Below are 16,926 nucleotides of genomic sequence, written 5' to 3' on the forward strand. Positions count from 1 at the left end.
AACCTCATGCCCAGGACAACCCTGTGCTGTCTTGCACTTGCACCAGAAGCAGGATGGGACAAGACCGAGACTCTAGGTACAGCACACAGAGGTCAGAGAGCTGTGCTAGTGTGAGCAGCTGCTGGACCACAGCACTGTTAGAATAGTCTGGACCTGGGCCCAGACAAGGCCCACATCAATAACGACTGTCCCGAGCTGGCTAGCCTGGCTCTTCAACCTCTCCTTCAGCAGAAGTGTTGACATTAGCTACTGAATGAGCTTCATCATCGTGTTCTTTTAAACAGCCATTATCTCTCCCCTAGGAGTCTCTCTGCGGCCTATAGTGTGGGAATGGTAGGAAGATTTAGACCCACTTCTTCTCCCTGGGTTACACGAGTGGTGTACTCTGTTACCCTGTGTCCTGCTTTCTGGGGCCTTCTACACCTCAGCACCATGGCCCTTTGGAGCTCTTCAAAGCCAGCAGAGGGCCATAGCTTGAGTCTAACTTCTCACTCTGAAACTTCCTCCTAGTGTGGTTTGGGAAATCAAAATAGGAAGCTGGGGTGCCACCTTTTCTGACTCTCAGGGCATATACAGACAAACAAAAGATAGGCCTGGACCCTGTGGATGCTGAGCAATGAGGGGACCAGACAGGCCCGGGGCAGGGACAGGAGCTCCCTGTTGCTGAACTTATTTAAGCAGAGTGCGGCCGGACTCCTCTTGGGAACACCACGGGGATAGAAATCTGGGTAAAAGCAGAAGTGTAGGTCAGAGGCTTCATGGAGTGGGCATCTCTTCCTCTGGGGCAGGATAACCAGCATCTATTTGGAAGAAGCAAGCTTACCTTTCCCAAAAGTGAAGTCTTGTGTACTATGGTATGTGTGTGCAGAGCTGGGAGTGAAGCAGGTGCACAGTAAATGATATAATTTGATATTTAGGCAAACCCCAGAGAGTAAAGGCTAAAGAAAATCTTCCTGGCCAACAAGACAATTGAAACCGTCTTCTGTTCCCAGGAATTTCTAATCAGGGGCTGATGGGGACTGCCATTCCTCCTAGAGGGGTGGGATGACATGGAACAAGGCCCTCCTCCTTCTATAGGCCACGTGGGGCCTCAATAGCGGAAAAAAAAAAAATTCTAAGCTCTGCAGAATCCAGGAAGGTTGCCTCTGTCTTGCAGTCTGATTTTGAAGTAAGAAGGCCCTTCCTCAAGTGGAAACACCACTTGGGTGGGGTTGGGGTCCTGACAATTGACCGTAGCTAAATTTGCCTCAGGTCTAAACAGACCTGGTTTTTCCTTGCTGCTATCCTTGGGCAAGTAATTTGGTCCTTGTGGCCATCTCATTCTTCACCTCCATGATGGAAAGCAAAGAGAGCTCCTCTCAGACCAACAGATACAGATCTTGAATTCGGGGTGCTCACCTAGAGCTTGGCACTTCAAACCTGAGGGATTCTTGTTAAAAATCACTCTAACTGCCCCCTTCGTAAGAACAGGCTGTTCTTCTCTTCTGGTGTACCTAAAGAAGCTGCCCAGAGGGAAAGAATTTCTTCTCTTGTCAGCAGTGGATACAAAGGCTGGGACCTAAAGATTAGGTCAAGGCCACAGATTCCAAGATTCCTGCCGAGCCTGAGGGCCCTAGATATGAACTCCGAGAAGCATGACCTGAGCCTTCTTGTGAGGAAACTGGGCCATTACTCCCCGCTATGTTACTGTCACCTGGGCTGGGGGTCCTTCACTGACCTGGGACTCCCAGCCTCCTTCCAGTATCCCAGAACTTGCTTGTGTAAGTAACTTAATCTAACCTACTCCAGTCCCCTTCCCAGGAGCTTTACACCCCTCTCCATTCACGTTTGTTCTCCTGTGGTCCCTTCCCTGAAGGAATTTTAAGTGCAGAAACCTAAAGTCATCGAAAGCCAGGTGTGGCAGGGTGAGGTGGGTAACCACACTGGACCCTCACTTCTGGTGAAGGCAGGAATGGCAGGGTGAGGTGGGTGACCACATTGGACACTCACTCCTGGTGAAGGCAGGAGTGGCAGGTTAGGAGAACAAACACCTGATATTGATTCAAGATTGGACCCAAAGGTGATTCCCAAATAGAATAGCACAGTACAACAGATGTATATACCCCAAGGGCTCTGCTGTGAGGTTTCTGTCTGTCTTGGCCCTCTATAGCTCTGTTCTGGATCTGTGAGGAGCTGGCTATGTGTTGTCTTGTCTCCTCCAGGAGCAGCAGTTTGAGAGCTACCCACTCATCTTCCAAGTGGATGCTTGAACTGTTTTCCCTTGTCCCTATAGAATGATGTCATCAAACATGGAACCCTGCCCACTTCCCAGTGAGCCAAGTCAATGGTTGCCACCCCAGGGGCTTTATTTTTAATATATGCCAGACCCCAGTCATCCCCAGTCCCTAGTGAAACCTTTTAAAAAACATTTCGCCTACACCTTACAGAGTACAAAATGTTCTGGTTCCATATACGGTAAGGGACAGCCTACAAGTCAGGATAGCCCTGCTTACCTGGGCTCAGACAAGCCCTAGGTCAGGTGGAGAGAGAAGGTCCTGTCCCTCCCACTTTAGACTTCCATTGGTTTTCATTGGGCCATTAGCTAGACCCTGTTTTCTACTGGTGAAGACTTCCAAGAAGAAGATCGTTAACACAGCATTGCACATAGTGCATCAGTGGGCACAGGGAAGGCATTGCTCACTGCACAGGTGGGCATAGGAATGGCACTGTTCACCATGCGTAGGTAGGCGTAGATACGACACTGCTCACCATGCATGGGTGGGCATAGGCGTAGAGCAGGGCTCATAGAATCTGATCTGGGTTTAGTCCCCACCCCCACCCCACACACATACACAAACATTTCCTGTTTCTGTGATCTGGGGCAGGCTCTGCCCTCCTGAGTCTCATCATCTAGATGATGAGAGATGATTACTCCCTTGCAGAGCTGCTAGCCCTCAGAAAAGGTCTAACAGATACTCAACAACAGCTCTGGCCTTTTCTGATTCTTCTGAATCTTCAAATCTCCTTGGACTCTGATCCCTCTTTCAGTGATCCCAGGCCTGTGGCTCCCTGAACTGTCAGACCAGTGCTCCTCCTGGGTTCACTGCGTATGGTAACACTTCACCCAGAAAGCTTCTGCCAGGGACTGCTACATTCTTTCTGATAGGCTCCCTGCCAGAGGAACCTCCGTCTCTAACTGGTATTGGCTGGAGTCAGCCTTCCCAGCACTGGGCACCCTGCTCTGATCCAGTCATGGGTCAGAGAGCTGGAAGGTAATATTGAAAGCACACCTCAAACCACAGTGCATGCCGAGCCTGAGGTCTGATCCTCGGTCAGCATCCTACTTCTGGGTTGGAGCTGGAACCCGACAGGGGAGAGGCCAGCCACCTTGTGTCTGCCCATTTCTACATAGATCTGAGGCCACAGTCTCTTTCTCAGGCTGGGCAGAAGGAAAAGTATGGTTTGAGCAGAGACTCCTGCCTTGCTCCTCTTTGGTGCTAGCTCTTCTCTGGATGAATAGAGTGGTGACATTTAAAGACTGGTGTAGCCTGATTTGATGGAATGCCCCCCGCCATGGTGGCAAATGCAGCAACTGCCCTCTGTGTTCTCAGAAGTATGTGAGAAGGAGGCCCTAGAAATGCCAAGCTGGAGGCCTTGACTAAGCAGCTGTCCTCGGCAGAGGACATGGATGTCCTGCCTCACTCATGGAGCCTGGGCAACACTGGCTACCTTGGCTCACTCTTCTATTTAAAAATATTGTGAGGTCTGGAGAGACGGCTCAGTGGTTAAGAGCATGAACTGCTCCAGCAATTTGGCTCCTGGCACCCAGGTCAGTTGGGTGGCACACAAGTGTCTGTAACTCCACTTGCGAAGGGTCTTACACCCACTTCTGGCCTCTGCTGGTACCTGCACTCACATGCCCATACGCAGATGTAAAATAAGCCAAACCATTACAAAATAGATAAAAGTTTTTATCTGGGGGGTTGGGGATTTAGCTCAGTGGTAGAGCGCTTGCCTAGCAAGTGCAAGGCCCTGGGTTCAGTCCCCAGCTCCGAAAAAAAGAAGAAAAAAAAAGTTTTTATCTGGGTGTGCTGATCCGCTCCTGAAATTCCAGCACTTGGGAGTGTGAAGCAGAAGGATCAATGGAAGGGCCAGCCTGGGCTATATCTGTAATGACAATTTTGGAATTCTGGTTTCTTTAAAAACCACAGAAATATTATAAGAGTATGCTTTTGTTTTAATCCTAAGTGTGGGGTGTGGGCTACTTCCGATTGTGCACAGCAGCTGACTGATTTGCCTCGAGCTCTCCAAGGCGCCTGATCTTGCCAGCGACAGTTTCTGAGATTGTGTGGTGTTTGGAATTCTGGGGACTTCACAGGGAGTGTATAAATGCTAGGGTCCCAATAGGTGGGTTCTTGGTGGGCTGATGTTGGTTGTTTGTAGTTGTGATTTGTTAAGTAGTTGTTCAAAAGGAAGAAACTAAAACAACAAGAAGAAATTAGATATCCTGACAGCAAAGATCAAACGTTCCCCAAGGAATTCGATGCCCCCGATCGGCGGGAAGTAGTCTAACAATAACGATAACGTCGCCCCCTTTCTGACCCCCGACTTTATTCAGCGATCTCTCTCTTTTCCTCTTTATCCCTTTTTCTCTCTCTCTTTTTTTTTTTTCTTTTTTCTTTTTTTCGGAGCTGGGGACCGAACCCAGGGCCTTGTGCTTGCTAGGCAAGCACTCTACCACTGAGCTAAATCCCCAACCCCTCCTTTTTCTCTCTTATGTAGTGTGAGGGAGTTGAAAGGATAGAACAAGAGTGGAAAAGGGTAAAAGACACAAAGACACAATGTAGCCAGAGAAAAGCTCCATATGTCCTAAGAACCCTATCTAAAAAACTGGTTGTTTTCCTTAGAAGACTAGGGAGGTGGCATCTGAGGAAATCCCCCATTACCCTAGCAGTTAAACTCACCAGTTATTTTCATCTATTTCCTTCCTACTGCACTGACAAATGGCAGAGGTGAAACTTCAAGTAATGATCCCCTATTCCTGTTTAAACAAAGAAAACCTTGATGTTTTAATTTGCCTCTGGTTTGGGATCCATGAACACAGACAGGTTTGGGACACAGCATGTCGGAAATTCCAGAAGAAACCATCAAACTTGGGCCCAATATAGTCTTCACATATTGGGGGAATGGACACATACACACACACACACACACACACACACACACACACACACACACACACACACACACTCCTGCTACCAGCTTTATGAGTTTCCCTTTCACATGTGGGTTACTATGATTTGTCACCAGTTAATTTGAGGGTATGCCAAGAGCTCATCTCTTCAGGTTCATCCCCGCCCACAGACATTTAATTGCTTCAGCTACAGAAAAGACCGTCCATTGCTACCACATTGCAATGTCACCCTTGCCATAAATCAAGTGACCTTATCTGAGTGGGTCTATTTCTGGCTTCATGCTTCTGTCCCATTGCTCTGTTTGTCGGTCCTTGTGCTGTTTCTACAGTATATTAATTCTGGGAGCTTTATGGTAAACCTCGGTATATATTTAGTGTAGTCCTCCAACTTTGCTCTCTCAGATTGCTGCAGCTATTCCTGGTTCTCTGTTTCCCTGCACATTTTAGAATCAGTGTGTCAGTTTCTGCCACAAGAAATATGCTGAGCCTGAAATAAGTCTGTAGGTTGACTTGGGAGTAACTGACATCTTCACAGTGTGAACTCCTCAGCAGATGAACATTCTTTAATATCACTAATAATGGTTTACGGCTTTCAATATGAAGACATTTATTCCTGGGTGTTTGCTATTTTTAATGGTAGATGATAAATAGTGCCATTTCATTCCTCTCTTTTAAAATTTATCTTTATTTTGTTGTGCATGTGCATATGTGTGTGCGTTGGATATCAGCCTGCAGAGGCGTCAGATCAGCTGGAACTGAAATTCCAGGCTGCTGTGAGCTGCCATGTGGGTGCTGGGAACCAAGCTCAGGTCTTCTGTAAGAGCAGTAATTACTCTTAACCACTGAGCCATCTTTCCAGTCCTCCTCCTCTTCCTCCTCCTCTTTCTCCTCTTCTTCTTCCTCCTCTTCCTCCTCCTCTTCTTCTTCCTCCTCTTCCACCTCCTCTTCTTCCTCCTCCTTCTCTTCCTCCATCTCCTCTCCCTCCTCCTCCTTCCTCCTCTTCCTCCTCTTCCTCCTCTGCCTCCTCCTCCTCCTCTCCCTCTTCCTCCTCCTCTTCCTCCTCCTAGACAGGCTCTCTAGCCCAGGCTGGCCTCAAACTCATACAATGCATGCTGGCCTTGAATGCCTGATCCTCTCACCTGCATTACAGGTGCGAGCTACCATGCACCACTTTATTTCATTTTGTTTGTTTTTGTTTTTGTTCTTTTCTGGAGCTGAGGACCGAACCCAGGGCCTTGTGCTTGCTAGGCAAGCGCTCTACCACTGAGCTAAATCCCCAACCCCACTTTATTTCATTTTATATTGAAATTCAATTAACTTTTACTTATGTTGACCTTGAATTAAGAACTTTCTAAATTAATTTGGTGGTTGCAGATTCTTCTGACTTTTCCACTTTCATAAATATGCTGTCCCAAGCACAGTTGGCCTGACTGTGTTTTGGATGAGCCCTGGTGGCCTTCCTTTAGGTTACAGATTTCCCATTGTTTAAATGGTCAGCCGATTTCTTAAATCTTGATCTGATCTCCTCTACCCGAAGCTCCACTGACTACTTCTGTTAGTCTCTAACCTCTGTGATCCCTTGGCTGATGGTCTTTCTTCTCAGATCTCTGCCTCTGGGGAGAGCTTGTCAAGGAATAGCTGTTAGGGTGGGTCTGGAAGGTATTAGAACCACTGATAACCACTTGACGCTGATGCCTTTCCTCCTCTAGAATCCCTGTGCAAGAGCCAAGAGCTGATCTCCTGGTGGGCATGGAGGAGTTGAAGAAATCAGGGTTCTTGAGGGAAGGCCTTGGGCACTTCTTTTGTGTCTCTGGGTGTAAATACTCTAGGTTTCCCAGTTACAGAGGAAGCATGTGGATCTGTGTCTTAGTTAGGGTTTCTATTGCTGTGGTAAAACAGCATAACCAAAAGCAAGTTGGGGAGGAAAGGGTTAATTCGGCTTACAATTCCAGCTAGCAGTCCATCACTGAGGGAAGTCAGGACAGAAGCTGATGCAGGGGTAATGAAGGAGTGCTACTTACTGACTTACTCCTCATTGCAAACTCAGCCTGCTCTCTTACAGAACCCAGGACCACCAGCCCAGGGATGGGACCACCCACAGATGAGCTGGGTCCTCCTCTCAATCATTAAGAAAATGCCCGACAACCAGGTCTCATGGAGGCCCTTCCTCAATCAAGGTTCCCTCCCTTCAGATAACTCGAGCTTATGTCAAGTTAACATAAAACTAGCCCACAGAGCCTGCTAACAACAATCCAGGGAGAGGGTCTGCTTGAGAGGCTGTGGAGACTGGCCATGCTGACCAAAGCAAGAGGCAGAGGCCTAAGTGGTCCAGAGAGGCCCAGAACCTAGAGTTTTAGTCATGACCCCTAGAGAAGTAAATGAGAGGGGAAAGAACGTTGGCATCACTCCCAGACCCAAATCTACCCAAGTGTCAGTGTCTGAAGACCCCAAGCAGAGGCACAAGGTGAGAGAGAACACAGCTAGAGAAATGACCAGCAATCTGTCGCTTGTTCCCCCCACCCCAACCTCGTGAGTTGTCTTCCACAAACACCACTAGACAGATAGGTAAGGAGTGCAGAGGCTCGAGTTGCTTGGGTAACCGTTCCAAGTCACTCCTATTTAGGGCAGAGACTCTCTGCAACTCAAGATGCGTTTCAATGTAAAGTCTTCAGTCTACAGGGGTTCTGGAGCCACAACTCTGCCCCTAGGGAATATTAGAGTCTGCTGATCTTCTAGGGGTGTGCCATGGATTCCACTCGCCATATGGCAAGTTCCTAGCGAGGAAGTGGTGGTCCTTCCACCTTTTCTTGGTGGTACTATTGCCTGCAATCTCTCCAGAACCTACCAGAGTGATGGGGGAACTACCGTCTCTAGAATGAGAACAGTTGGAGACTGCAATGGCCCTGCGCGGCAACTGTTCAATTGGAAGAGTAATCCAAACCTTCACAAGGAGAAACAGTGTGAGCTCTGTAAGTGCATTTGGAGTCCCAGCTACTCCAGAGGCAGAGGCAGAGGGATAACCCTCTGGGAAACACAGTAAGACCCTGTTCAGAGTCAAAGACGTATTGGTCCGTTTCATTTCTGAAGTGTTTTGAGCTACTTCATATTCAAAGGCACTCAAGTGTGGTTTATCAGTATGTTTAGTCAAGCCTGGGACTCCCTAAGAGAGACCAGGACAACCCTTTGGAAGTCCTGCTACCCTCCAGGTCACCACCCCCCGCCCCCGCCTTCAGATTTAGTCATATTACCTGTTTCAAGTCTACATCATTTCCATTGGCAGGGTTCAGCAGAGCCTCATGCTAACTCCAGATCAGCAAGGTGAGGGATGCAGATTTGACTACAAGAGACATTTTTTGAGGTGTCCTGGGATCAGATTAAAATCCACAGAAAGTGGCTATGCGGGACTCTACCTTCTTTAGGGGGTTGGGGGGAGAACATGACCTATAAGGCAACTACTCTGGCCCTACACAAGGCTGACTTCCTGGCTCAGCCCTTTTCAGAAGTAAGGCAAAGTGCATGTTCATGAGAAGGACCCTGTTGGCATTGTCAAGTCACATGATATCCACCCAGCCTGGGCATCAATGCTGCAGAGTGGCTGTTTGGCTTCTTGCTAATGTTGATTTAATAGGTTTTCTGTTAGTCAGTCAGCAACAAACAAGAGTTGACCGTGATGAAACTTTTAACAAGTCATTGACTCAGTTTACTAGTTTTGTCTAGGCCTTTCACATCTATGGTCATTTGTCGGGGAGGGATGTTGCAGCTTAGATAGGGTCTTGCAATATAGTTCAAGCTAGCCTCAAACTCACAACAATCCCCCTGCCACAACTTCCCAAGAGCTGGGATTACAGCCATATAATCCATAACATGAGGGCCCAGCTCACGTGTGTGTTCTTAAGCGAGATTGGGTCAGAGTTTCCTTTTCTTGAATTATTTGGCTAACCATGCCAGCTTCAGGCAACAAGTCTGCTGGCTTCCTATCCCCCTGCTCTCTTTTTGTAATTTTTCAATGTGGATTGATGCTTGCAAAGGGCTTTTGGCTTTATAAAAGCACTCCTTGGCAGGCAACTTGGCACAAGCAATAAGGTGGACACCTCTTTTTCTGGCTTGTAATCTATGTTGGCTATTGATTGATTGACTGACTGATTGATTGATTGACTAAGAAATCTTTGTTGTTTCTATAACTGTTCTGCTGGGAGCCATCCATTTCCCTGAGGGAGTCCAGAAGAGAGTAAAAGAAGCCTCAGGGACAGAGTGTTATGTTGAGAGACACACAGAGGACTGAGCCCGATACTCAGTGCCCACTGAGCCACCCAGGATCCCTGGGACCAGCTCAGCTAACCCTCCTCTTACAGGCACCATGTTCCGAAAGAAGAAGAAGAAACGCCCTGAGATATCAGCCCCACAGAACTTCCAGCACCGTGTTCACACCTCATTTGACCCCAAGGAAGGCAAGTTCGTGGGCCTGCCCCCACAATGGCAGAACATCCTGGATACTCTGAGGCGGCCCAAGCCTGTGGTGGATCCTTCTCGAATCACACGGGTGCAGTTGCAGCCCATGAAGGTAAGGGGGACAGACTTATAGCCATGTTCCGTCTCTCCTACTCCATAGGAAGCAGTCTGTGAGACCCCAGAGGCACCAGGAGGGCTCACTTGGGTATCAGAATCAAGTCTCCTGTCTCAGTTCTCTGCTAATCAGTCTTCCCACCTGGAGAGAATTTTAAGCCGGGTGTTGGGGCTCTCAATTATAAGCCCAGCGCTTGACAGGCTGAAGCAGTCATATTGCTAGGAGTTGGAGGGCTAGCCTTGGCCACAGTGTGAGGCCCTGGATTGGAAAAAATACCCCTCAAACCAGGGGTAGCTCTCACAGATCAGGAGTCACATGGGGAGATCTAAGAGTTGGTTGGTAGTTGAGGTCAGGAGACTTGTCATAGAGTATGGGAGGTAGGGTGGGGGGCAAAGCCCCAGAACTGGTTTTCTCACACATTGCTCTGAAGACCACTGGAAGATCTAGAGTCTGAAGTGCCTCTTCTGAGTTCGCCAGCTCCCTAGGCACAGCTGGCCACACACTTTCATGTTGGACCCTAACCCTGTGGCTACCCTACCCATCTGTCCTGCTTCTCCCTGCCTCCTTATAAACAGACAGCACAGCATGGGCCTGACCCACTGTGAACACAGCCGATTATCTCAAATCCTAACAGATGGATGGTGATAGCGGAGGTGTGTGGGTGGGATTACTCCCCAGGGTCCCCTGGGAGGCTCTGAGCCACCCCCTGCCACGAAGGGGCCGTTTCTTCATACTCTTCTGTCTTCCTCTACAGACGGTAGTACGGGGCAGCTCAGTGCCCACAGAGGGCTACATCTCCGGGCTGCTCAATGACATTCAGAAGTTGTCAGCTATCAGCTCCAACACTCTGCGTGGACGCAGCCCCACCAGCCGGCGGCGGGCACAGTCCCTGGGGCTGCTAGGAGATGATCAGTGGGCGGCTGACCCGGATATGTACCTCCAAAGTCCTCAGTCTGAGCGCACTGATCCCCATGGCGTCTACCTCAGCTGTAATGGGGGCACACCAGCAGGTCACAGGCAAACGCCATGGCCAGAACCACAGAGCCCACAGGCCCTGCCCAATGGCATGGCTGCCAAGGCACAGTCGCTGGGCCCCGCTGAGTTCCAGGGTGCCTCCCAACGCTGCCTGCAGCTGGGTGCCTGCCTACAGAGTTCCCCACCTGGTACCTCACCCCCTATGGCCACAGGGAGGCGTGGGGTGAAGGTTACCAAGCATAGCTCGGAAGAGGCTCGACCACAATCTTGCCTGGTGGGCTCAGCCATTGGCAGACCAGGTGGAGAAGGCAGCCCCAGCCCTAAGACCCAGGAAAGCAGCCTCAAGCACCGGCTCTTCCGCAGCATGTTCCTGTCCACTCCCGCCACAGGCTCTGCAAGCAGCAGCAAGCCGGTCCCTCTGCCACAGAACAAGGTATATGACCTGGGGCTTCCTCCTGGGGTCACTCTAAGGAGGACAAGAAAGCACATCTAGCAGACATCTGTAGGCCAATAAGTATTAGAGATCCCAAGCCTAGAGGGGCCCTCCCCACTCACTGAATGAGGATAAGAATGTGGGAAAACAAAATGGCCGACTAGAGTGGTCTAGGCTAATGGATAGAGCCTGAATTCACCATCCGAATTCATGTCTTCCAAAGGCTTCCATGTGTTAGTCACAAGCTGTAACTCAAGTCATTTCAGGTAGAGAGAAGAGGACACTGTGGCTGACATTTCTGTTCTCTGAGGCCTGGCAGTCCACGCTGAGAGACAGACCCTCCTTTAAAAGCACCTTTAACCAAAATCTCAGGACAGAACCTCAAGGCCCAACTAGGGATGTGTGCCCTTACCTGGAAAGGGCAGGTTCTCTCTGCCTCCCTCTTTGGGGACAGTTCTGAAGCCCTCTGCTTCCTGAGAACTGCAGGAGATTCTGGGTATCGCTCACTGCCTACAATGACCGCCTCTTCTTTCTCCTTTTCCCTTTCTCTCCATAGTTCTTTCTTCCCCAAGGTGTCATGAGAAAACCAAAGGGTCAAAGAAGAATCAGGCTTCAGTTCTCACTTCTACAGTAGTGTGTGCTTAATTCCTTAATGTCCCTGGAGGGGTACAACTTTCCAGAGGGTGCGTGCTATGAGAATCACGAGGACTGACTTTGCACCAGAACTTGGAGTAGCAGGACAGAGACGAGGGTTCTTTCCTGAGACAAAGAGAGGAGGGAGTCTGGGTGGCATTTCTTGGCAGGCAGATTAGTATGTTTTCCTCCTTGCCTGCCTGCCCATTCTATCTGCAGTGACAGGACTGCCATTTCCCATTTGGCAGATGACCCACTCAGAGTGAGCTAATGCTAGGGTCTCCAGTGGATCACAGGAGCAAGCAGGGAAGGTCAGGTCATCCTGTCTCAGGCCTTCCAGCCTCCTAGATCTTCTCTACGGAGTTTTGCAGTCATGGGATAGTTATCATCTAGCCCCTGAAAGACAGGATGAGCTTGAGGGAAGCTACGTACGCCTAAGAAACAGCTGCTGACAGTGGTGGGGCCTCCCCTTGAACAGGGAGGGCATTGAAAGCAAGCTGGATCCTTTGCTGTGGTGATGGTATGATTGTGGTCTAACCTGAACTGGAGAATGACCTGAGCCAACAAGTGCTCCAGGTCACTTCCAGCTGAGGCACTGAGGAGGCCTTTGGGCTTCATATGCTCCTGTCCCTCACATATCTGTGACATTAGGGGGTCTCTGCAAGGCTGTGACTTGGGCAGGGCATAGCACTAGGAAGGTGAGGGTCAATTGACCCCTCTATCTGCTTGGGCAAGCTTCAGGGCTCCAAAGGAAAGAGGTGCTATGCTGAACAGGGCACTGACATCATTTGTTTGAACTGCCAGTCACCGTGATGTCCATCCCCATGAGTGACACTGGATGGGTACTGAGAACCCTCATGGGCCATTCTGATACAACAGAAGAGGGCATCGGACCTCTTTACAGATGGTTGTGAGCCACCATGTGGTTGCTGGGAATTGAACTCAGGACCTCTGGAAGAGTAGTCGGGTGCTCTTAACCACTGAGCCATCTCTCCAGCCCCTCATGGGCCATTCTGTATGCCAGGGCACTCCCACAGTGGAAGTACTTGGTGGTTGTCATGGGCTCAGAGACAGCATGGTTCCGACTCAGGGGAGTAGTTTAATTTGAAGTCGACTTTCCAGATAAACGCTCTTCTGGCTGGGGCTCTTAAAGACATGGCAGCTATCACTGTGTACTTGCAGACTCCTAGACAGGCCCTGGTAGTTTCAGGAGATTGCCTTGAATGAGTTCAGTGCTGTGGCCATGTCCAAACCCTAGTGAGTGCAGACATCAGCCCCTGGGGTAGATTAGGGGAACCCTAGGCAGCCTTCTGTGTAGTCCCTAGAGAGTCCCTCTCCATGTGCCTTTTAAAGATACAAGACCCATAAAGGGGTGGTGAGGGGTGGGCTCCTTTTGCTCCAGCACAGGAAGACTTGAACTCAGATGGGAGAGGGCTTCACCAGCTTTCGGGGATGGGCAGTCTTTCCTCTGCCTCACCCCACAACTGAGGCTCTAAGGCTAGGTCCCCACTTCCTTCTCCAAGGGTTCTTCAGCTAAGAGCCTAATCTCCTAGCTACACAGCCTCACAAGACACATGGCAGCCATGGCTTCTTCCTTGTCTTGGTTCTGGGAGTCAGTCACAGCTACCCAGGGCCTCTTCCACTCACACCAGAAGTCTCTGACCCATCCTCTCTGAGAAATTTGTCTCCCTGAGGTTGCTTGTCAATTGACCAAGAAGAAATACCCAGCTGGAGGACACCCAGGGGACTTGCTGTCTTTGTCTTCCCTGGAACCATAGAGTGGGTATAAAGAGATGCTCTTGAGCCTGTCGCCTGGGAGGTTAGGGACACATCTGCTGCTCTGGTAAGGTTCAGCTTCATTGTTTGCTTCCCCCACTTAATCTGAAGTCCTGGGTGATCCTGCTAGGGACCAGGCCACAGCAGCCAACCCTGCCTCTAGGAAGCTTATCTCAAATGTTCTTTAACTCACCCGGTATTGTCTCTCCTTGTCTTCACAGCTCAATTCTGCTTTCCGACCACCACAAAAAGATTCCTCTTCAAACCTGGTAGCCAAGGCCCAGTCCTTGCCCTCAGATCAGCCCACGGGGACCTTCAGTCCTCTGACCACCTCAGATACCAGCAGTCCCCAGAAGTCCCTCCGCACAGCCCCAGCCACTGGTCCACTTCCAGGCCGGTCTTCTCCAGCAGGCTCCCCCCGCACCCGGCATGCCCAGATCAGCACCAGCAATCTATACCTGCCCCAGGACCCCACAGTGGCCAAGGGGGCCCTGGGTGGCGAAGACACAGGCATCGTAACACATGAGCAGTTCAAAGCTGCGCTCAGGATGGTGGTGGACCAGGGTGACCCTCGGCTGCTGCTGGACAGCTATGTGAAGATTGGGGAGGGCTCCACGGGCATTGTGTGTCTGGCCCGGGAGAAGCATTCAGGTCGCCAGGTAGCAGTCAAGATGATGGACCTCAGAAAGCAGCAACGCAGGGAACTGCTCTTTAATGAGGTGGGAACCTGATGGAATGCCAGCCGGGCAGTAAAAGTGTTCAATGAGGCTCAGCACGTGGGGCCGACATAGCAGGGGGAAGGGGAGCCTGACCATGGGATACTGTGTCAGGTACTCTAGTCTCTCTCTGCCCTCAGGTGGTGATCATGCGTGACTACCAGCACCTCAATGTGGTGGAGATGTACAAGAGTTACCTGGTAGGAGAGGAGCTGTGGGTGCTGATGGAGTTCCTGCAGGGCGGGGCCCTCACAGACATCATCTCCCAAGTCAGGTGGGCAGTTGAAAGGGCTGGGCTGAGGGAAGACCACCCCAACACTGCTTTGATGTGGAGATCAGTGGCCTCTGGCCAGTAGAACTAATCATTTTAGACTCCTGCCTATTTGGGGCAACTGAGACTCCATGGTCTTAGAAAAATGGGCAAGAGAAAGTGTACTCCAGGGTTACAGCCTGCAGAGTATGAGCCTAGGAGTTGTAGATCCCTTTGCCTGGGACTCCTGTCTATCCAACCCAGCCACCCTGACCTCATGGCTCTCCCATGGGTGGCTTGCCTTCCCTGTCCAGACTCAATGAGGAACAGATTGCTACTGTGTGTGAAGCTGTGCTTCAGGCCTTGGCTTACCTGCACGCCCAGGGTGTCATCCACCGAGACATCAAGAGTGATTCCATCCTGCTGACCCTTGATGGCAGGGTAGGTCCTCCCTTTTCACAGCTCAGCTGCCCACCCCATCCTCTCTGGCGTCACTTCTCTTCCCGGTCTCTACCTACTTCCTTTCCAACTCCAGGTGAAGCTCTCAGACTTTGGGTTCTGTGCTCAGATCAGCAAAGATGTCCCCAAGAGAAAGTCTCTCGTAGGAACTCCATACTGGATGGCTCCTGAGGTGATCTCCAGATCCCTGTACGCTACTGAGGTAACTATTCCCTCCACCCCAAGGCCCCCTGATTTAGAAGACCATGTAACTCCTCTATCTTGCACGTATTAAATATTTCCACCACTAATTACCCCAGTTCTGAGGTCCTCACTTAATCAGTATCTGTCCCCTGCTTCCTTTTTGAGACAGGGTCTCAATATGTCCTGGATTTCCTATACTCACTACTTAGATCAAACTGGCCTTAACTCACAGGAATATGCCTGCTCCCCCATCTTCTAAATGCTGGGGTTAAAGGCCCACTACACCCGAACCTTCCTCCCTGTTTTAACGGAGTTACCCTCACCTGGACTTCACTATGGGGCAGGCTCTGCCACACTCTCCTCTCTTCAGTTCAAGGAAACAGTGCCCAGTGTTCTGCATGGGTGGTGGTTTCTATGACCCCTGGCCACTCAGACAAAGGGGGCTAAGCATAGGGCATCTGACTGGGGTCGGGGGTCGGGGGCAGCCTCTCCAGGACACCTGGAAGGAAACAAGATGCTCCGTCCAACACACTGCCACCAAGAGCCAGACCCCAGCAGTAGAGTCAGGGCTATTCTCCTGCAGGTGGATATCTGGTCTCTGGGCATCATGGTGATTGAGATGGTGGATGGAGAACCCCCTTACTTCAGCGACTCCCCAGTGCAAGCCATGAAGAGGCTCCGGGACAGCCCCCCACCCAAGCTAAAGAACTCTTACAAGGTCAGTTACTGTGTTAGGTGTGAACTCCCCAACCTCATACCCCCAAGCCCATTTCTTGTGAGACAAGAGGACAGGGACGTGGGTACCATGGAATCAGAAGGGTACACACACACACACACACACACACACACACACACACACACACGTATGTATATATACTTTTGGTCCATAAAACCTGTGCTGGGTACAAAGTCACATGTATGTACCAACTCCCAGGTTCATGCCAACAGGTTCCCACCTGCATCTGCAGCAGGAGAGCCACTCCTCAGCAGGCTCTTGACAGGAACCCACCTATACCTATGAGGAGCCCTAGCTGTCTCCAGAGTACAAATCCTTCCATCTTACCTGTCTGGGGCCCCATACCATAGTGCCATCACATCAATGGGTTTTTCCTCTTGTATGACACTTCCCGACTATAGCTGAGCCACTGTTTGCACCTCAGAACCAGTATATACACTTATTATAATTAACTCTCCCCTGTCAAATCCATCCACCTGCTGCCGGATAGGCACAGGACAGACACCTAATGGTACTGCCACCTGGTGGCCAAATCTAAAAATGTCCCGGAGGATTGAAGCACAAGTTTCTAATAGGCTCTAAGACAGCTTGGGCCATGGAGACTGCCCTGAGAAGCTGATGAGCCGGTCTCAAAGAGCACCCGTTAGTTAAGTGCCCCAGGAGGCAGCCTTCTGTAGCATCCCAAGGCAGCCTGGCAGATCAGGAACTGGATCGCGGATGCCAGTTCCATGCCCCTTTCGCAGAGCTGCAGCGCCTAATGCCCAGAACCCCGAGAAGCAGGCAGGGGGAATGGGCCCTGTACGGAACCCAGCTACCCAGACTTCCAGACATCCTCATCCCATTCATTGCTCTGCCACTCTCAGAACAGGTGAAATGGCCTCCTTCTGCCTGATACTCCGACGATCAGTGAACCTGGGAGGAACCAGGAAGTAAGAAAGCAGAGAAGATGAGGTGTGACATAGTGGGGGGCCCCAGCAGTCAGACCACAGAGAAATGACTGCAAGCCACGGCTTCCCCTCACTGTTCTA

At 50.4% G+C, this 16,926-nt stretch overlaps 1 protein-coding gene across 5 annotated transcripts in view; it reads left to right on the forward strand.

Annotated features, from left to right (window-relative positions):
* The window catches only part of Pak6 (p21 (RAC1) activated kinase 6), a 35,251-nt gene that overhangs the window by 16,707 nt on the left and 1,618 nt on the right, over positions 1-16,926 (forward strand). For 3 of the 5 annotated variants that reach the window (NM_001106498.2, XM_087650914.1, NM_001430001.1), the window contains 7 exon segments: positions 9,526-9,734; positions 10,492-11,145; positions 13,776-14,273; positions 14,411-14,544; positions 14,835-14,961; positions 15,056-15,181; positions 15,746-15,880. In NM_001106498.2, the coding sequence (NP_001099968.1) occupies positions 9,531-9,734; positions 10,492-11,145; positions 13,776-14,273; positions 14,411-14,544; positions 14,835-14,961; positions 15,056-15,181; positions 15,746-15,880 (1,878 nt within the window). In that variant the 5' untranslated portion in view covers positions 9,526-9,530. 5 annotated transcript variants of the gene reach the window in all.

Source organism: Rattus norvegicus, chromosome 3 (assembly GCF_021556685.1).
Source record: "Rattus norvegicus strain SHRSP/BbbUtx chromosome 3, alternate assembly SHRSP_T2T, whole genome shotgun sequence".
NCBI classification, from domain to species: domain Eukaryota; kingdom Metazoa; phylum Chordata; class Mammalia; order Rodentia; family Muridae; genus Rattus; species Rattus norvegicus.